This window comes from Barbus barbus (genome assembly GCF_936440315.1).
Source record: "Barbus barbus genome assembly, chromosome: 31".
NCBI classification, from domain to species: Eukaryota; Metazoa; Chordata; class Actinopteri; order Cypriniformes; family Cyprinidae; genus Barbus; species Barbus barbus.
Window position 1 is genome coordinate 3,760,284 of NC_136759.1, and position 22,637 is coordinate 3,782,920.

The 22,637-nt window shown below is 36.4% G+C and overlaps 1 protein-coding gene across 1 annotated transcript in view; it reads left to right on the forward strand.

The window, feature by feature from the left end:
- The window catches only part of LOC306851242 (paired box protein Pax-3-like), a gene marked incomplete at its 5' end in the record, with an annotated part of 32,140 nt that extends 14,830 nt beyond the window's left edge, over positions 1-17,310 (forward strand). Inside the window, 4 exons of the mRNA XM_079387401.1 lie at positions 10,468-10,667; positions 10,754-11,185; positions 14,704-14,944; positions 16,431-17,310. Coding sequence (XP_079243527.1) covers positions 10,468-10,667; positions 10,754-11,185; positions 14,704-14,944; positions 16,431-16,465 — 908 coding nt within the window. The 3' untranslated portion in view covers positions 16,466-17,310. The remainder of the gene's footprint in view (positions 1-10,467; positions 10,668-10,753; positions 11,186-14,703; positions 14,945-16,430) is intronic.
- Positions 17,311-22,637: the final 5,327 nt, after the last annotated feature.

The following is a 22,637-nucleotide window of genomic DNA, read 5'->3' on the forward strand; positions in this document are numbered from 1 at the left end:
GAGTCTTAGCAAATGCAGTGGTGGGCCCACTCACACACACACATTCATATACGTTCCAGTTTACTCACGGTAACGTTTTGAACAAAGAAAAAACACGTTGCAGGCCTGTTTTGGTCTTGCAAAACATTGAGTGCGCTGAACGGACACTTGCAATAAATTGAGAGCGTGGAAAGACTTTGGTCCAGATGATCAGGTGCGGTGCGATTAACCGACAATTCCGCCCAGCATACGCCCACCGTGGCTCGCTATCTCAGGTACCTCAGATCACCGCCTCCGCTCCTTCTCTCCCGCTCAGTTTCTCATTCAGTCTCTCCGCTCACAAAAATCCTGAGTCTGCGGTCCTCTTTTCTGAGCCTCTCGCTCAGTTTCATCAGCTTTACTCGCACTTTCTAGCATCTTTTTCTTTTTTCTCAAACGTGTCAGTGTTCCGTGCTCCACACGGACCCAGCGGGAAGCGGAAAAAAAAAAAACATCCCGCACTTTCTCCCGCGTCTCTCTTCCAGGTCACGTGTATCAACCCGTGCCACCTGCAGCCAAACACTATTGACTATACAGCGTGAATACCCGATTGACCAATAAGAATAATAACATAAAAACAGGAAGAATAAAGTAATAAAAGGATAACTGCATAACCTCTGGCAATATTATTCAGCTAAATAATATAAACTTTAAACTTTAGTTCTAATTACGGTCATGAAATAAAGTCACCAAATATTGCTCCTTTTAATTATGTAAAAGGAATTGATACTTCCTTATTTAGAAATCAAGTGTCCTCTATTTATTTAAAGTAAAAAACGTTTACTTTTTTCTCTTTTATAAATAGACATGAGATGCTGTTTTGAGAGTAAGAGAGATTAATCATAACCCACCCTATTCCCATTACTCTATAATACCCAAGTTTACCACTGGGCTACAATCATTTAATATATAAATGGATTGAACACTTATGGCCTAGTGATACAATACAAATTCATAAGGTGCCTATCATTTTAGCCAGTAGCCAAAGAAAGAAACGAGCCCACACAACCAGCAAGTTTTTGAAAATTTTGCTTGAAAATGCTTGGAAAGCTTTGCACATTAATATAAATTGTTCCCAAGTCTGAATTTCTCAGCAAAACATTTTTTAAACGGACAGACTGAATAATGAAGGAAAGCGGGCAACAGAATGCATGCTTTTCAATAGTGTTCAAAGGATGCACTTCATGAAGTTGGTTGAGAGAATTTCTAGAATGTGTAGAGTTGGAATCTAGAGAGTTTCATGTGTTCAACATTTCTTGGTCAATGCATAATTGTCGTACTTCTATTTGTGTTGTTTCATAGTTTTGATGACTTCATTATGACTATTTTACACATTTGAGGATAATAGTAAACAATAAGGAGCCCAAACATTTGATTGGTGGTTTATAAAGCAGAAATATAAACAAAATGTGGTGTATGCACTCGTATTATTTCTAATAGCCTATACTAATTAATTACTTTGCATTAATGATGAGTTAGATTTACTGATGATCAATAATCAACCCAAGAATACTAATAAATAATATGCAGCAGGCATGAAGGAAGTGGAAGAAAAAAAGTTGCGAAATCTGGAAAAAGTGTGTAGTGTGTCCACTATGATATTTTCATTCTGCAACAGCAATGAGGGTTTCAGATAGAGTTCTGTATTTCCTTAAAATAACACAAATTAAGGAAAAATATAAGTTACTGTATATATGTCACGGTGTGTGTGTGGCAGGAAGGATGCAGGAGACAGCAGGTGCAGTACAAGTTCTTTGTTTTAATAAAACAACGTAGGAGACGGAATACACCACATAAAAGACGAGTGAACGGACAAAGACTCAGGGGGAACTCAGAATGTAATCAGGGAGAACAGAAACAGGTGAGGAGTAATCAAGGAATAATCAAATTAACTTAACAAGAACAGGAAAATAACCAAATAAGGAAACTCAGGAAGGACAGGGGAAAAACAAAGAACAAGGAGTCCAGAACCCTGACAATAGGGCAGAGGTCTTCAACCCTGTTCCTGGGGACCCTAATCAAACACACCTGAAGCAGACAATCAAGCTCCTCAAGACTGCTTGAAAATTGCAGGCAGGTGTGCTGAAGCCGGTTGGAAATAAACTTTCCAGGAGAGTGGGTCCCTAGGAGCAGGGTTGAAGACCTCTGATATAGGCTATTAGAACAAACTGGATAATCCATTAAAAAAGAAGCTTCAAATCTTTATGACTTAATTTCTGTGAAACTCTGAAGAAGAAATGATGACAACAATGAATTTTTAAGAAAGGACAGCTGTAGCATTTCTGTGCAAAGAGGCCTCAGAGGAATCAAAAGGGAAAAAAGTTGATAAAAACAGTGGAAGCGAGTCTATTTTTGCCTTCTTGCTGTCTACTGGTCGACAGCTGAAGTGACTGATGTTTTGCTGTTCTGTAATGATATTTAATGAGCTAATAGCCTGTCCCTGCGTGACTAATTAAGGTGAACGTTATTTGACTGCCTCCGATGCCCTGCTAACACCACTTCAGCTCCCTAAATAGTACTGATTGGGATGCAGTGTCACTCTTAATGGCGATGGGAGTTTATTAAAGGCTATTTCCGTCAATAGGGACCAGTGTTCTCCTCGGCTGTTCCTTCATGGCCCGGAGCGGCGGTCACAATGGGGGTGAGCCTCTCGTCATGCACGCTGCCACAAAGCCCGTCCGTCACGCTCTGCCCGTCTCGCGATCCAAGAAAGACGAGTTGCCTGAGCCGATTAAATCAGGCTCTTTATTTGAACTTCACTTTCATCTGGCCAATGAGTCAAACATGCCTTGCTCTTTTTCTCCTCCGTCCTCCTCATGCCCCGTTCTACCTCTCTTGGCCTGCGGCGCATTTTCGGTTAATATCTGTGGGCCGTTGTCAGTCCCTTCCATTCCCACCGCCCCTCCTTTCCTGGGAGACACAGACAGGCAAGTTGAGTTCAGTATTTACACCCTTCTTTTGAATAGGCAACAGCTTGATTCCTGAACCCTTTCCTTCATACAGTCTCCATATATCATCTTAAAGACTCAAAGATGTTGGCGTGTGTGAGGGGAGGCTATAGCTTATGAAATCTCGCTGTTGCTATCCTCCAAAAAAGCCGGCTAACAAAAAAATATGTTCTATGAGCATTTTGCTAACGTTTCCATAATAAAAACACTATTTCTGAACATTCAAAATGCACAGTTTTTTAAAATGTTTAAAAAACATGTTTTGCATGGTTGAACCTCTAGAAGAGTAAGGTATCATTTTGTAAACATTATGGGAATGTTACTTTTGAATATTTGGAACCATCTGAAACTAATAAGTAGTAACATTTAAAAAACATTAGTCAAACATGCAACAAATTTGATAGAAAAACAAATCCATGAATTATGTATAAATAATGTTTTTGTGCTGAAAGTTTGAGAATGATCGGATAACTCTGAACCAACATTCTGTTATCGGAAGAATGTGTATTTATAACTTTGAGAGAACCTTCCCAGCTAACAAAAACATGTTCTAAGAACATTTTGGTAAGGTTTCAGTTAAGTTATTAGAATGCTTTTTTCTGAATGTTCTCTTAAATGTTCTCTGAACTATCGAAAATATCCAGTTTTTAAATATAAAATAAAATTCTTAGATTTATGAATGTTACGGAAAACATTAAGGGAATGTTCTATTTTATCATTTTACAAACATTATGGGAATGTTACTAATGAATGTTCTGTAAACCTTCTGAAATAGCTGCTGTTCAAAAAATGACAAACGTGCAACCAGAAAAAATCTTTCCATGAATGATGTATAAATAATGATTTTGTCCTAATGTTAAAGACCAACGTTATAAAGACGAATGTTCTATTAATGTTACTGGAACAATCTTTGTTCATAACTTGAAGAGAACCTTGCCAGAACTCAGAACACAAAAGTTCTGAGAATGTTCCCTATTCGTTTCCTGGCACGCATTGTGTCTTATTGGAACAAATATAGTATGCTCAAATCAGAAAAGTCTACTTAGAAGTATATTTCGAAAGGTGCAAAATGATTGACACTCCTATAATACGCACATATGCACATGCCGCCAAACATATGCACATTCACAAACATGCAAACACACGGATGGATGCACACACATACACATGCATACACAAACAGTGCCAACTGGCCCGATGCAGGATGGTTTGTGCGGCACCATGGAGTGTGCAGTCAGCGGGTCGTAATTCACTCTGAAAGCCAAAACAAACACAAACACAAATGCACCACCAAGAAGACCTAAAAAAGGAAACAACATCAAGACAAACTTGGCTGGACAAAGCCTGGCCTTAAAATCTCTAGCAGTTACAGGTGAAAAATCTGGTTTATTTTGGTCATATATTTATCGTATATGAAATATTAAAGCATGCATTGCTCCCTTTATGACACAGAGTGAAACAGACAGTGAGAGGAGTACAGTTGGATGGACAATGCGGGGAAACCCCCCAAACAAAACTGTCTCCATTGTGTCCAGCGTGCAGTGTCAGGGTCAGCAGACTTAGGAATCCGTGTCTGCTTGAGTTCAGGCCCCGAAGGCAGAACTACAGTATGTGTGTGTCAGTTAGCACACAGACAGCACGAAAACAACACAGAGAGAGTTCAGGGCGGCTGCTTTTTATTGAATGGTTGATAAGTGAGCCTTAAATAGGACTTAAATATGAACTCAACTAATCACAAGCACAAAGTGCAGTTACTTGCTTAGATTGTTTTAAAAAGGTGGTACATTGTTTTAACCGATGGCCAACAAACACTTGTCTGAATATGTGTTTTGAGTTGTTAAACAGAGCAGTCCGAGGTCACGCTGTTTGACCTCCAGGGAGCAAAGGTCACACGGGTGCATGTTTAGAGCGACAGGTGACCACTTCCTGTTTTAACTCCTATTCCCTTCAACATTAAGGCACTATCTACAGTGGTGTGAAAAAGTGTTGGCCCCCTTCCTGATTTTTTATTTTTTTGCATGTTTGTCACACTTTAATGTTTCAGATCATCAAACAAATTTAAATATTAATCAAAGTTAACACAAGTAAATACAACATGCAGTTTTTGAATGAAGTTATGAAGGGAAAACAAAATCCAAACGCACATGGTCCTGTGTGAAAAAGTGTTTGTCGCCCCCCCCCCCCCCCCCCCCCCCCCTATTATCCACAAGTGGCGAAAACATGGAACAATGGTGAACCTTCCCAGGAGTGATCCAAGATTACCCCACGAGCGCAGTGACTACTCATCCAAGAAGTCACAAAAGACCCCACAACAACATCTAAAGAACTGCTGGCCTCACTTGCCTCAGTTAAGGTCAGTGTTCATGACTCCACCATAAGAAAGAGACTGGGCAAAAATGGCCTGCAATGCAGAGTTCCAAGATGAAAACCGCTGCTGAGCAAAAAGAACATAAAGGCTCATCTCAGTTTTGCCAGAAAACATCTTGATGATCCCCAAGACTTTTGGGAAAATACTCTGTGGACTGACGAGAGAAAAGTTTAACTTTTTGGAAGGTGTGTGTCCCATTACATCTGGCATAAAAGTAACACAGCATTTCAGAAAAAGAACATCATACCAACAGTAAAATATGGTGGTGGTAGTGTGATGGTCTGGGGCTGTTTTGCTGCTTCAGGACCTGGAAGATTTGCTGTGATAAATGGAACCATGAATTCAGCTGTCTACCAAAAAATCCTGAAGGACAATGTCCGGCCATCTGTTCGTGACCTCAAGCTGAAGCGAACTTGGGTTCTGCAGCAGGACAATGATCCAAAACACACCAGCAAATCCACCTCTGAATGGCTGAAGAAAAACAAAATGAAGACTTTGGAGTGGCCTAGTCAAAGTTCAGACCTGAATCCTATTGAGATGCTGTGGCATGACCTTAAAAAGGCGGTTCATGCTCGAAAACCCTCCAATGTGGCTGAATTACAACAATTCTGCCAAGATGAGTGGGCCAAACTTCCTCCACAGCGCTGTAACAGACTCATTGCAAGTTATCGGAAACGCTTGATTGCAGTTGTTGCTGCCAAGGTTGGCCCAACCAGTTATTAGGTTTAGGGGGCAAGCACTTTTTCACACAGGGCCATGTGGGTTTGGATTTTGTTTTCCCTTCATAATAAAAAACTGATTAATATTTAAATTAGTTTGATCTGAAACATTAAAGTGTGACAAACATGCAAAAAAATAAAAAATCAGGAAGGGGGCCAACACTTTTTCACACCGCTGTTTATTTGAAATAGCATACTTATCATACTATGTCAGCAATATACACACTTTAAGTGCAATATACACAGACTACAATTCAATGCACTGGCCTGATATTTCATCTCCAGTATGAAGTAATATATTAATAGCAATCTTTTTTGGACTGAGATACACTGCTGTTGGTTGAATTGTTTTAGTTTTTAGTTTTATAAGTATTATTTGCTCACCAAGGCTGCATTTATTTGATCAAAAGTACAATAAAATCTGTAATATTCTGAAATATTATTACAATTTATAATAACTGTTTTCTATTTAAATATATTTTGAAATGTAATTTATACCTGTGATGCAAAGCTGAAATTTTAGCATCATTACTCCAGTCTTCAATGTCACCTGATCTTTCAGAAATCATTCGCTGTAGAAACCTGTAGAACCTCAAACCTGTAGAAAACAGTTTTTATGGAAACTATATTTTTTTCAGGAATATTGGATGAATAGAAAGTTCAAAAGAACAGCATTTATTTGTAATAGAAATCTTTTGTAACATGAGTCTTTACTGTACTTTTGATCAAATTAATGCATCCTTGCTCAATAAAAGTATAAATTTCATTCAACCTTTGAACAGCAGTATAAGTTAACACACTTCTACACAAACTTGGATTAAAAATTCATTATAATGATATGTAATTAATTACTCGATGCCAAGTGTGATGAAGCAATATCGTGCACCATACTACTTTGTAATGTTTATGGTTGCATACTGCATGCTGTTTCACACACTGGCTTCTTTTACAAAAGCCACACAAGCAAAAAAAGTATCAAAAGTGACTTGAGAGCAAAGCAAAAGAGGCTAAACAGACGAAGAGCACATTTGTTTCAGAGCTGAAACGTGTGGTTGTTTGAGGGCAGCTGCGAGGGTCACAGTTTCTCTTTAGCAAGTCAAGTCCTCCCTCTGTTTCTCTCTGTTCCTAAACGCTGGGGGGCAGATGGGCCCACGAGCTGTCACTCATCCTTTCTGTCTCCTGCATCTGTTAGTTCTCTATGTACTGCTTAATGTAGTCGGGCAGTCACTCAGCCAACCTCGGCGCTGAAAAGGACCCGCCTCGCTCTCCCCTCTCCGAGACGCTGCATTTGTTCCCAAGCTTTCTTTTGTGCATGTCTTTGTCTTTCTTTTTTGGCTGTTTTTGATGGCGAGGGGGCATGTCATTGGCTCAATTAGCTCTCTTCATTACCTGCCCCCAAGAGAATCGCTCGCACACACACACACACACACACACACACACACACACAGACACACACACACACATAGACTAACTCTGCACATGCACATATGGTTTTATCTTGGACCTCTGCCGCTTGCCCCCGACCAAAACTAAGTGCAAAAGCCTGCTGGATATGCGCTCGTCGTCCCGCAGTATTAATGAAACTCCTTAGGTGGATTTTGTGTACATGAACGCATGAGGTAAATGGACTCGGGGTGATATTTCGCCTCCGAATATTGAATTTAAGCAACGAGGGCCCAGAGCTGAAGAGAAACGGCTGATGGAGATGCTTTTAGTGACCGCACCGTTTACATAGCAGAGAGCTAAAGTATCTTAAAACACATACTCATGCATACTACACGCTAACTTTACATGCCAGAGACTTAAAAACACACACACACACACTCTGTGTATTTACAGAAGGCAGAATATCTCTAGATTCTCCAGTGGTTCCATTTCCATGACATTTGGGTTTTGGTTGTGTGTGTTTAGAAGCCTGTGGTCTGTATTCTTCTGCCCGAATTAAACCCATGTTTACTGTTTGCTCTTCGGTTCTGTTTATTCACTTGCCTTGATTCTCATTCAGTCAGCAAAAATGTAAAGATGCAAGCACTTACTTGTTTTCTACCTGTTGATTAAATGTCAGCAGTAAACATTTACTCACCCTTGTGTTGTTCCAATCTTCTGTTTCCTTTCTTTTCAATACATCTGTCAAGCTCCTAAAATTAGAAAAATCACCATAAAAGTATCATAAAAGTAGTCCATGCTACTTGTGCATATTTCAAGTCTCCTGAAGATATACAATAGATATTGGTAAAGCAAACTGGTAAAAATGTATGCGAGTCAAATCTCGTCTGAGATTTTTCAGACTCGCCACATTATGCTTGTCACTTTATGTGACGTGAGACGTTGTATGGAAAAGTAGTCCATACAACACATGCACTATATTTCTTTTTTTTCTTTTTCTTAATTCATACAAAATTCACAGTCGTTTTCACTGATTATTGTCCATTCTGGTGTCAAATCTCATATTTGCGTTTTTCAAACTTGCCACATCACAATCACTTTACGTAATGTGAAAAGCAAAGCTGTTTGATATCACTAATGTATAACGCATATTCAGATAGACCAACATAGTAAAAATGTAATCTAAAAGCACAGAAGAACACAGCCACCTAGTCATGGTTTTTTGGATCTAGTTTTAACCAAAAAATAAAAAATAAAATACTGAATCATAAAATACTAAGTCACTGAATCATCATAAATACATTAGTTTACACCAATAAAATTAAATTTGAGGGTTCGATCGCATAGTTACAAATATAAATGTATAAGTAAATATATGATGACAAAAATGTACAGGTTTTGGTTAAGCTATTCCTTTACTTGAGTTATTTATGCGAGTGCACAGTGAAAGAAAACCCATAGATGACTCATTTAACTTGCTTTCCTTCAATAGAGCAGACGTTTTTGATAGGATTCAGATCTGTGTCCACATCCAAGTTTCAGGTGCTTCTGAGCTTTTTCTCAATGGGTTTTTGAGGAGATTGAGCACTTGAACTATACCCGGCCCACCCTTTTCCCTTTCTGCCCTGCCACCCACCCACCTTTGGCCTTCTTTCTGCCCCTTCCACCCCCTCCAGGGTAGGTGACGGCCTCCACTGAGAGCCCCGGCCGTCATGACGGATTCCACAGATGGAGCGTGCAAATCGATCCAACAAAGACTGAGGGGAAGACCGAATGAGAGAGAGAGATGCACAAATAGCTCAATGTCTGTACAATACAAATTCACTAAATATGAATTTCCTTTAATTCCAACACCATGAATATATAATCACCAGCTTTTCCGTTTGGAGTGTGTTGTTGTGAGTCATTCTAGGCTGATGAACAGTTTTCCACATGCTTCAGCGTTCCTTCATTCAAATCCCTGTGAAATTGTAGGAATTTCCCATAGTTCTCATTGAGTCCTCATAAGTACGTTTCTCTTTGAAAAAAGAAAAACAAAAGCCTTTTTATGAGGAAATAGGTCATGTTTATTAAATTAAAGATTTGGGTTTTATTTATGTATTTATTTGTGTGTGTGTTTCTTTTATAGGTTTTTCTTGTTTTCCATTTTATTTTGTAGTCAAGCAACACATTGCCTTTCTTTTCTCCTCCACTGTATTTCTCTTTCATCCTGTCTTTAATAGTTTGCTCTTGTGCTTTTTAAATTCCCTCCTGCAGCTCTCTCTGTTTGTGTTTTATTCTTTGACTGTTGTTCTGTAGTCTTTTTAGTTACTGAGGCAAAATGGAGAGGAAAAAAATCAGACAAGGAATTACTGTGAGACACACAAAATAAGCCTGGCTGTGAAGCCTTTCAAGAAAAGATGTGAAGAACTCATAAAATTCTCCTTCACAAAAAACACTGCGTCAATAAAAATGAGTAAAAGCTGCTAAAGCATGTTTGTTTGGTACGTTTGCCAATTGAGGAGTGTCTTTTGTGCCTCTTGTTCCTTGCTTATTTATATTTGTGTGTATTTTCTAGGTTTACGACATACACAATTGTTTATGTGGGGATTTGCCATTAACAACTACTTTTTCAAAAATACTAGACAAATCCTAATCCAATTTAAAGACAAATAAATAAAAATTGTTAAATTTATAAAAAAAAAAAAAAAAAAAAATGGATTTGAAGAGATTGAATAAGAAGAATTCTATAATGTATACAAATAATAATATCTACATTATACCATTTTGTAAATAAGATAAAAAAATATTTTTTTATATCATAATTATATAATTAAAAAAAATATTTTATAAAAATAATTGTAAAAATTAAAAATAAATTATTTTTAAAAATTCTTTGCATTTGTGTTTCAGCGAGTCAATGTAAAATGTAAAAAATATATATATATTCTTTATATATATATATATATGCACAAAATGATATCATAAAAAACCCTATATAATGTATAAAATATTCAAATGTTATTCTTTGCATTGGTGTGTGTTTCAGCGAGTCCATCTGATGAAGGTTCAGACGTGGAATCGGAGCCCGATCTGCCTCTGAAACGGAAACAGCGTCGCAGTCGGACGACATTCACGGCCGAACAGCTGGAGGAGCTGGAGAGAGCTTTCGAACGCACGCATTACCCTGATATCTACACCAGAGAAGAGCTCGCCCAGAGAGCCAAACTCACAGAAGCACGAGTGCAGGTACAAATACACCCCATACGCCTGGAACAAAGAACAGACACAATCAAAACTGATTTCATTACACTCCTATGCTTGTCTTTTCTCAGGTGTGGTTCAGTAACAGACGAGCTCGATGGAGGAAGCAAGCGGGGGCCAATCAGCTCATGGCGTTCAATCACCTGATCCCTGGTGGTTTTTCACATCCGGTGGTGTCCAGTCTCTCTCCGTATCAGCTTTCAGAAAGCCCGTACCCACCCGCTGGTCTTTCTCAAGGTAAACCTGTTGTATTTAAATCCACTTCAATATGTAACATGTTTCCGGATGTAATGGCTGTTGATCTGTTGCCAGATTCGAGTGCTGTACACAGACCTCAGCCGCTCCCGCCGCCCGCGGGCCATCAGGGTGCTGGAGGAGCGGGGCCGGAGGGCGGGGCTTCCTACTGTCTCTCCAGTCGCCATGGCTACGCAGGATATTCAGATACCTTTGGCCCTCATAACAGTCACGCCAACTCTGCCATCAACAATGGACTGTCTTCTCAGGTAATAAAGGCATTAAAATGTTTAAAACTGTTGAATATCATTTCTAATAATGCTCAGGTATTAGTTAGTGAGTTGTCAGTCTTTGTTTGTCACATGGCTGGCTTAAACAAATGACTAAGTCTGCATACATTAAACTGGACAGAAGTAAAGCATCAATGGCCTGATGTTGATTACCACAGATAATAATGCCAACTTGTCCCTCATTTTGCATTCACTGACACACTTATCATGGAAGTCTAGAGGGCAAGTGTTTAGCGTCACAAATGCACATTTAAAATAAAATCATATTCAAGACATCTCCAAAATCACTTCTGGTAGAAAAGGATACCTGAAAGAGTTATATGTATATAAACTTCTTTTAGTGGGATTTTTTTTTTTTACTAGTTAATATTGAATAATTATTATAATATTAAAAAAATTACAATATATTATAATATTTATATAAATATTTAATAGATCATATTTATTAACTTTCAGCATATTTAATATAATATTAATTTAAAATACTTACAATATAACATGATAAAAATGTCATGTTTTTATATTAATGCATGTTTCATGTAAGTACTTTAACAAGTTTTGTCTAAATTATTTTGTGTGGTATTTAGCAGCATGACAGATCCTAAGCCTAAAATACTTTTTGAGATAGAAAAAAAACCAGCATAAAATAGCGATAAATGAAATGTATTTTTTTGGTTAAGCCTTTAAATGTTAAAAACATGAAGTTGAAAGTGACTCAGTGGACTGTGCAGTGGATCCCACCTGTTGACCCACAGTTGAGTGTCAGTTTAATGGCCTCTTCTGGCTTCTGTAGAAACTATTACACACTTCAAGACAACGCATTATGCAGATAAATTCCTCCATCATAGGTCATCCATGGGCCATTTTTCACTCGGTTATCCTTAGCTTTCCACTGGACCGTGCAAACGCAGCACTGAACACTCAGCAACACTGTCGCCCCTCTGTGTGAGAGATAGATGACTGACCTCCACATGCTTCTCATTTGTTAAAGGAGCGCACCAAAGCCTGAACAGGGGGTGTTTGTCAGGAACACTGACAGGCCGCTATTAATTACAGGTCTGACGGGAGTGAATGTAGTGTGGAGTGAGTCTGGTACAGTCATCGTCCACAGTGCTAATACATGAAAAATGCTGTTACGATTCAAAGCATCCCGGTGTAGTATTGAGATGGATGTTTCAATCTTCATAGTGTTACATGTAAATATATCATTCAAATTTTGGGGTCAGTAAGATTTTTCAGTATGATTAATACTTTTATTCAGCAAGGATGTATTAAATTGATAAAAATGGACAGTAAAGCCATTTATAATCTTACAAAAGATCTGTTTCAAATAATTTTATTCATCAACGAATCCTGAAAAATAAATGTATCACAGTTTCTACACAAATATGAAGCAGCACAACTGTTTTCAACATTGATAATAATCAGAAATGTTTCTTGAGCAGCAAATCAGCATATTAGTATAATTTCTGAAGATCATGTGACACTGAAGACTGGAGTAATGGTGCTTTGCATCGCAGAAATAAATTACATTTTAAAATATATTCAAATAGAAAATAGTTATTTTAAATTGTAATAATATTTCAAAATATTACTGTATTTTTGATCAAATAAATGCAGCCTTGATCAGAGGAGACTTCTTTCAAAAACAAAAAAATCTTACAGATCCCAAATTTCTCTCTCTCTCTCTCTCTCTATATATACTATATATTTATACAACAATGTATATAGTTTGCAACATGTTAGCAACTGCAATCAACTATAACACCTTAGTGCTGTGATGCCGAGTCAGATTTTCTATGGGAAATATGAAAATCTAAATAAATTGTATACAGAAAGTATGTACATTTAATGTGAAGTTGTTGGTTTTTGATTATATTGAGTGCTAAATTTTCCCAAATTCATGGAGAAAATCTTCCAGAGCTTTGGAAACAGAATTCCATCATGGATTCGGCACACGTCACTCCCTGCTCCACTATGGGAAATGGTTTAAGCGAGACCATGTGCGTGACCGTGTGTGTGTGTGTGTGTGTGTGTGTGTTTGCAGTGCTTTGACTGTATGCACTGATGTAACAGGATCCTGTAGCCTGGGAGACATGCTTTCTCTCTCTGTTTCTATGTAAAGGTGCTTATTTGGTGCAGCAACTGGAGTATGTGTTTATTTTGGCCATAATTCTGCTGGTAGATTCAATTAGGCTTCAGGAACTTTTATTCCCCAGAGCGTACATGCAACATTCCTCAAATGCAGCACAGTGTTTTCTAGGTTAAACAGTAATGAGTACACACACCTGAATGCACACACACACACACACACACACACACACACACACTATGCTACCCTCTGGCTCAGTTCTAGTCCAAGAATCAGATTAAGCAATCCCCAAATTCATTTATTTTTTGCCTGATCAATTGCAGGTCACAGGGATCTACCCAGATATGCATCTGTATACATGTGTGTGTTATTCAAACAATACAGTCACAGGCAGCTAAAGGAACAACACACAGCATCTTGAGTCTCTTATTGCTTTTACAAAATAAAAACTAACATGCACACATGATATTCACAAAAAGTTTGGAATGCTCCAAAAAAAAAAAAAAAAATCAACCACTGATTGAAATCATACAGGGAAAATTCTTTTTAAAGAGGCATTAATATTATGATGATAATATGAAGCATGCTGAATGTAATTGATGCAATATATACAAATATTTAGCTATTATATATTCAACTTTTTTTTTGTTTTTGGTATATATATATATATATATATATATATATTAGTGCTATCAAATGATTAATCGTGATTAATCGCATCCAAAATAAAAGTTTTTCATTACATAATATATGAGTGTGTACTGTGTATATTTATTATGTATATATAAATGCAAACACATGCATGTATATATTTAAGAAAAATATGTTATGGTTATATATTATATATATTTATATAAAATAAGAAATATAATAATATAAATATAATAATGTATGTACATGTAAATATTATCAAAATATATACTGTATTTGTGTGTATGTGTGTGTATATATAATTAATAATTTGCTTAAATTAAACATTTTACTTATATAAATACTAAATGTAATAAGTGTGTGTGTGTGTATAGATATCAAAATGTTTAGATGAAAATCTCATGTACGTCTGAAAATATATAGTAATAATAATTGTATATGTTATACATAATATATTAATATAATTAATATTATTTTATATTTTAATTTATAATAAAAATATAATTATAGTCATTGTTTAATTACACCTATGGGTTGTATTTAATATCTTAATATAATATATTGTAATATATTATGAGTTTTGATCAGTATTAGGATCATATCAGCAGAAACAAATCCTGATAGGAGCATGTTGGTGGATTATTTTCAGCGCACTATGATTTTAGACACACTAATCCCCATCACACTATTTAGAAGAGACAGTGTGGACTGGGTTTGATCCAGGCTGATATAACTCTGATCTGTTTCTCTGTAGGTTATGGGACTCATAAGCCCAGCTGGAGTTTCTCATCAGACTCCGGCTGAGTTTTCTCTGTCGTCTCTCAGCGGTGCTCTGGACTCAGGTGGATCGGTCAGCAGCAGCTGCTCTCAGCGCATGGAGCCCTTGTCCAGTCTACCTACCCTCTCCAACCTTCCCAGCCCACAGCCCTACGGCCCGGCCTCCTTCTACAGCATGGAGCACAGCGCCCCCTACCAGTACAGCCAGTACGGACAAAGTAAGGTCATTATACTGTCAGACTACTCCATTCTTCTTATTTGCTTCACTTGTTGCTAGTTTGTGTCGTAGTGGTTAGTGCACATGCTCTTATATCAGAGTGTGTGTGTTTGATTCTGGCTTGCATCATTTGCTGATAGTATACTGTACCTCTCTTTACCACGCATCATTTTCTGTTTACTCTTTACCTCTTTTTCACAATAAACATTGTAAAAAGGTCAAAAATGCATTTTAATAATTAAAAAAAGCAATCACAAACTATAAATTATTCATGCTTATCGGCAGCTCTTAAAATCAGCTTTAATCATAATTGTTAAATTTTGTGCATATTGTACCAAATTAACACACACACACACACACACACACACACACATACACACAATATACAATGTAATAATATTATGTAATAACATTATATAAATTTATAAATAAAAATATTTGACTGTATTACAAAAATAATTTTTATTTTGCTTACCAGATCTTAAAAACAGCTTTGACCACTATTATTAAAATTTGTGCATACTACCAAATGTATTAATATTTGTATATAGTTACATATTTATGTATTCTAATACATTTACTCTCATATAATTGTATTTATATACAATATACAGTTATATATATATATATATATATATATATATATATATATGTGTGTGTGTGTGTGTGTGTGTGTGTGTATAATACCTAATATATAAAGAATATATTTTTATAAGAATCATACATTAACAACCTCAAAATAAGACTCTAAATATAGCATTTAATTAAATTAATATTAAATTAAATAACATTTATAATAAAAAATGTCTGTCAGGAAATGCAACAACAACGGTTTACTCTCTGATATTTCATTAGTCAAAAAAAGCAAGCAGGATATATATTTTGTATCTGTATTTCCTATTTACATCTGTAAGACACAAACCAAAATGTTGCTACATTTATTGCTGTTATGTCAATCATAACAATTTTGACTTCTGGCATCTATAACAAAATGCCAACAAAATGCCAATTTAGGTGATTGTCACTCATAAAACTGCAGTTTGATGGTGACCTAAACAAATAATAGAAGGGTAAAAGGCTTCACACACATCAGAGGCTGGTATATAGTTGTATGTGATTTGCAGAGGTCTGATCCTGTAATATCTGGAGTGGGTTTGTGTGTGTGTGAGTGTCATGGTTGGATGCTAATCTCCTGTGGCAGGATCATGATGAGAAGCAGCTGCGCTTGTCTAACTCACTATCCACGCTCGTACAGTTACGCTCGGTTGAAATGGACACCACACAAATACGGCAGCTCTTAATGAGTCCTTCTTAAAGAGGAGGCTCAGCGTTCGCCAGCCTGATTGCTGTGTCAAATGGACGGCACATGCTTTCTTTGGAGTTCAAGTCATGCAAACATTAGCATTACAAATATTACTATTAAGATGCATATTAAATCATTTAAAATTATTAATAAATTAGGCTCTTTACATTTACATTTCTTCCAGATTCCTTTCATTATCTGAGGCCTGAAATCGCCTGAGCGGATCGTGCGGCTCAACTGTGCTGAAGGAGGGACGGCATAAAGTCCCAAAGTCCTGGAATGAAGGTTTAATGCAGAAGAGAAATGCAGACGGAGATACAGAACTCTTGGCAATAAAAATACAACTTCTGTACCACCGGATGGCACAGCCGGCAGATCAAAAGATCTCAAACATTCCCTTGAACTCTTCTTCAAAAGCCCTTCCAGCAGAATTATCCACAATCCCAGAAAACACAACAAGACAAGCTGAATCAAAACAAAAAGGAGACGTTTTTTACTGAGAAACATGTTGAAGTGCAATATGAGAAATGGCCATATTCATACGAGACATTTGCAGCCACTCAGAGCCGCTCTTATGAGGCCAGACGAAAGCGCCGGGCTGGATGCGTGTTGTAAATAAAAGACAAATGTTTTATAGCAGACAATGAACTTTTTCTCATGCATTCCTTGACATTTGAATGATTCTTTTGTTTTTTCACATGAGGGACGACTGGAAAATTATACAGCATTCTGGAACTTGGGAGTTCAAAATCATACTTGTTTGAAATAATTCCTATGCTGTAGTGTTAAAAGGTGCACTGTTTAGCCAGTATATTTTACTGATTTGATATGATCTGATATGCTTAAAACTGCAATATAAATTTGGTCGTCCCCAATAAACTTTTCTAATGTTGTTTATCTTCTTGCCAAGAGATGGTAAAATATTAAAAGCTCTCAAAAATACTGATAATACAGCCTCAACAACTGAATGTTTTTTTTATTAATTTATTTTGTATGTGTTTGTGTGTGAGTGTGTATCTGTATCCTCCAGATATTCTGCATAATTAAATCATTCATGGTATGATAATAAACCCTGTTTGTGTGTGTATGTACTTCGCTATATAAATTTAGAAACAAAACCTTCATTTGGCAGCTTTTGCAGATGTTTGCAATTGCAACATTTATTTATAAGAGCTAATGTGGCTTTTTAAAGAAATTTTAATCCTAATATGATGCTAATATAAACATTTATGTTAATCCTAAATGTTTTTAGGATATGGGTTTAGGATAAACTTTAGGAATTGAATTAGTCTGCAGCAGGGTTATTATAGTTCATTAAAACTAAAAATAATCAATACAAATTTTATTAAAAGTTTTTTTTTTTAATGTAAATAAAAAAATATTTAATTAAATATGAATAATAACGTATTTCATTTCAGCTGGTTGCCAAGGCAGCATTTTTAACATAACTAAAAAACTGAAATAAAAATTAATTAAAACTATATAGACTTTTTTTTTTTAAATAATGACGATGATGATGATACAAACATGCAACACTTCACTTAAAATTAAAACAAATACAAAACATGAATTAAATCTATAATAGTATCTCAATACTAAAATATCACTGGTCTGCAGTCATTATAATTCATTTGACATAAAAACAACAGAAGTTAGCATGATCTCTCACACATCTGTCTGTAGTCATAGCTGACTCTTCACGCTTTCCAGGATGATTCACGTCTCTGTTCCTCCTCAGCCGATCAAACGCTTCACCTGTGGCCTAGCAAACACCGAAAACCTCCTCAAACACCTCAGGAATAACGGACAGGGAGACAGATGCTATTTCATGTCAAACTCTTTCTTTTTTCTCTCTCTCAGTGAAAGAAAGTCTTCCCCTGTAAATGCCAACCTTCAAACAGCGTCCTCTCCTTCACCCTGCTCCGTCATCTGAGGGGTCAAAGTTCATAGACCCGGCACATGTTCATCACACAGAGAGACAGATGAAAATAAAACTGCAGTTTGATCTGTTTTTCATCTGATCCTCAAACATGTGTCTTGACTTGATTACACTCATATTACAGAAAAACAAAAAGCTTTTTATCAATAGCCTAATAATGAGCAAGAAAGTCATTTGATGTAATTTTTGTGCATCAGGCTACTGTAACATTTTCAAAATTATATGTAGTTGTTTTTCTTTTAAATAAGCAACACCGCACAGACAAGAGTCACAGCTGTGATTGTGAGTGAGATATTGCTGAAATGTATAACAGTTATTATCATGTAGCTTGTTGTAAAGAAAATATGACCAGCTAGTTGTTCATTTCTTCTCTGCTTATGTAAAATAGATTCAAATTAAATCTCCATCAGCTCTGCAATATTTTGTACAGCTCAAGACTACTTTAAACTGTAGATATACACCTATCTAAATTTAATATTATCTGTTTTATATTCATGCACAGATCTGCTTTGCATCCTCGGATATCCACTGATGTATTTCTATAGCAATGCTGCTCTCTACTGGTGTGTAATTATTACTCCTGCAACTCTACCACCAAAACATCATTTACATTAACGCTACTTCGCATTTTTGAATATTGTTCATTTAATTGCACATACTAGACTATATATAAAGTCCATTTTGAAATGTTATACATATGTGTGTGTGTATATATATACACGAACGCACACACACACACACACACGATGAAAGTGAATCTGCACTAGAATAAATCTACTTTCTCTTTCATCATTCATCACTTGGGAGAAGAAACAGCATAAACAGACACAATCAAGATCATACAAGTGATTTTGGGAGTAGGTTTGTTTCACTTTGAATGGGATTGTAGGAGTGTTTCTGACGAACTATGCACATTTAAGAGTGTATTTTGTTTTTCTGTGTGTGTGTGTTTTGTGATTTTAGAAGTGCACTATGTTTCTAAGTGGACTCCTGCTGCTCTTTCTGCTTCCTGATTGGACAGAAGGCATTGAAGGGGACACTGTGGACATCAATACTCTCGCACGTATTATTGATTTCTTCGAGCAAAAGTAAGTCTGTCTGCAGTTTCTATAAAATATTAAAAGCCCAAAGTTAATGTTTACATTAAAAGTTAACAACAAAAGTCGCAACAGAAAGTAACAGGAAGCTGCCTGTCAAATGGTCATAAATTAAAAATATGGAAGTGTGTCATTAGTCACCTAAAACAATGACCATTTTCCAGCTATAAAAGAGTTGATGGAGATGGACATCCTCGTCAGTATGCTGTAGCCATCAATGTGCCAAAGCATCAGTGTCAACAGAACGACTTTCTGACTCAAGAGAATGCAGTGAATGTGAAAAATGCTATTACTGATGAAACAAATGCACTTTACCAAGGAGAAGAACTCATCGCTGCAGGAACTAGAAAAAAGAAGGGATACAACATTCATTCAGAGTCTCTCCTGCTGAATCCTGCTGATAACTCACTCGTGACCAACCTTTTGAATAAAAGAACAGACGGCTGCTCGGTTTTCTACACATTTGAGTCTCCCTGTGTTGACTCATGTCTGAATGCGAAAAGGGACCACAACATTTTAAAGGACCTGAGGAACTGGAAAGAACACAGTGGGATTAAAGCTTTTGTTTTTAAAAATTTGTGGAAGTTCGACACTGGAAATGAACTTCAGACCGAATTTAAGAAGATTGTGGCTCATGTTCCTCTCTACCGCTGTGTGAGTGAGAAACAGTGTTATGCTTGTAAAGGGGAAGGCAACACTCCCATAAGCGCACACTGTTTGTCTCCAAAAGAGATCAAAGATGAATTGTAAGAGTTCTGTGAGTCTTTATTAAGATCTGCTATCTTTTGTTTTTAAATGCAATATGGATTGATGAACTACTAAAATGCATTTAAAAATGAATCTTGATTCAACAAATAAAATACTTCCACTTAAACATTTGCTTTACATTTACATTTATTCATTTAGCAGATGCTTTTATCCAAACTTACAAATGAGGATTTTTAGGATCGGAGTAGGCTATGGGCTGCAGTAATGCACATAAACACACTCACAGTTCTCATAAAAATATCAAAGAGGAGGATTTCAGAAAGCATGTGGTGTAGCTAGACGTCATGCTACACTCTTGAGCCAGCTGCAGCAAACTCCTGAAAGACTTTACAGGGGCTTCTTAACTTAAGGGGATTGTTGCAACCAGGCCCTAGACAATACTGCTGATTATTAAGACTGGAAGACAGTTATTATATTTCATAGACACCACTCCTGTAAAGTTTCAGGAGTGACAACCACATTTTAATGCCGCATAAAATCAAAGTGAACACTAGTAGTTGTTGGATATTGGTAAGGACTTGTCGTGCGCCGAAATCCCGATCTGAATTAAATGATTCGCGATCCGTGCTCTGAATTTCTGATCTGACTCAAAAGATTCCCGAACCAGCTCCGAAGGTCTGATCTAAATCAAATGGTTCATGCTCCGAAGTCCTGATCTGAGCTGCACCTCAAAATACATGTCAGATGGAAACATTGTGCATTATGATTGAGTTTATAGCTTAATTCACTATATTTGTCATAGTTTGACCACTGCAGTTCAGTTGGTGACAGTTAAATAGGAAATCAGTTGAAATCATCCAGTCATCCTCATGCAAATGACTTGCGTTTCTACTAAACTCTACACCCTTGAAAATCATAACAAGCAATGCTCAACTTTGGAAACTATATAGTTCTCTCCTTAAATATGAAGAGGTCAAGCAACAGATTAATAAATTAATCCAAATTTCACAAAACGTTTATGGACATAATTATATTATGAGTTAGACACTGAAGTGAGTTGCTGTTTTTGTCACTCTTCTGAGGAAGATTCATTAACTTGTTTTGGCAGTGTACCTACAAAGAGAAATTTTGGTTAGATTTTTTAAATTTTCATCCAATCTCAAAAATAATCCAAAAGAGACTTTTCTTTCTGTTTTGAAGATGTTTTCTTTGGATTGTGTGACTACTCAAAAGAGAAGGAAAAATATAACAATTCAATTGTATTTCCTGCTAGCTAAGTTTCACAAACTAAGTAAAAAAAAAAAAGAAAAAAGCCTTTTACTATAATAAAACCATGGTTAATTTTCTTAAGGGATTTGTATTTGTGTTTTCTTTCTTTCTTTCTTTCTTTCTTTCTTTCTTTCTTTCTTTCTTTCTTTCTTTCTTTCTTTCTTTCTTTCTCTTTTGATTTTATAACTGTACTACCTTAATGGTTTGATGTTTTGTATTGTTTAATAAAAAAATAATAATCAGAAAAAAAGCTTTACGATCCGTGCTCTGAATTTCTGATCTGACTCAAAAGATTCCCGAACCAGCTCCGAAGGTCCGATCTAAATCAAATGGTTCATGCTCCGAAGTCCTGATCTGAGCTGCACCTCAAAATACATGTCAGATGGAAACATTGTGCATTATGATTGAGTTTATAGCTTAATTCACTATATTTGTCATAGTTTGACCACTGCAGTTCAGTTGGTGACAGTTAAATAGGAAATCAGCTGAAATCATCCAGTCATCCTCATACCACTGAAGTGAGAAGTGTATGTTAAGTTTATCAGTATTATAATGTTGGAGAAATTATTGTTGTATATTATTGTATTAGTCTATATAGAGTTATAGTCAATGTAAAAAGAGCAAATTGGAGAAGCAGATGAACACAAAACAACATAAAGTTAAAGAGGGGGAACCATTCAATTGAACTGTGCACGTATGTTTTAAATAGGCTACTCCGGCTACATTATGTTCGCTCGTGTATTAAATGCACATTTTGGCATATTTACTTCAACTTATCAGGTAATATCAGTTTTACGACCTATTTCAGTTGTGGCCGAAATTACAACAGTGGTTACATACACATACATTAAATTGTTTGATCAACATTTTTTGCCAGGGACAATTTAGTAGTCGCTGGATATTGGTAGGGACAAGTCCCGAGCATCCCTACTAAATTCTACGCCCTTGCACTGCAAAGGTATTTCCAACTTCTTTTTACTTTCAAGCAAAGAACGAAAAAGGACATAATCGGACGTAAACACTGAATCAAAATCTCAATGTTCAGTCTCTTGCATGAGTGTGAGCACCAGCAAATAGGTTGCTGGCTGCAGTTCACTTAATAACAATGGTTTCTGAATTCTACATAACAGATTAATTATTAGATTATATTAACATAACTTCAAGGTCTTAGTCCGACATTTGGATCTGTGAACTATAGAGTAAGTTTTGCACTTTTCTTCTAAAGGTTTTGGGGATTTTGAGTCCCTGGTTTTTACTTTCATCCATTATTTGAGATTAGGAAAGTAAGTGATGATTACAAAATTATGATTTTTTTTTTTTTTAAAGAAGGGGGCTGGTCCAGTCCTCACTCTTATCGCTCCTTCTTCTGTGGAGACTC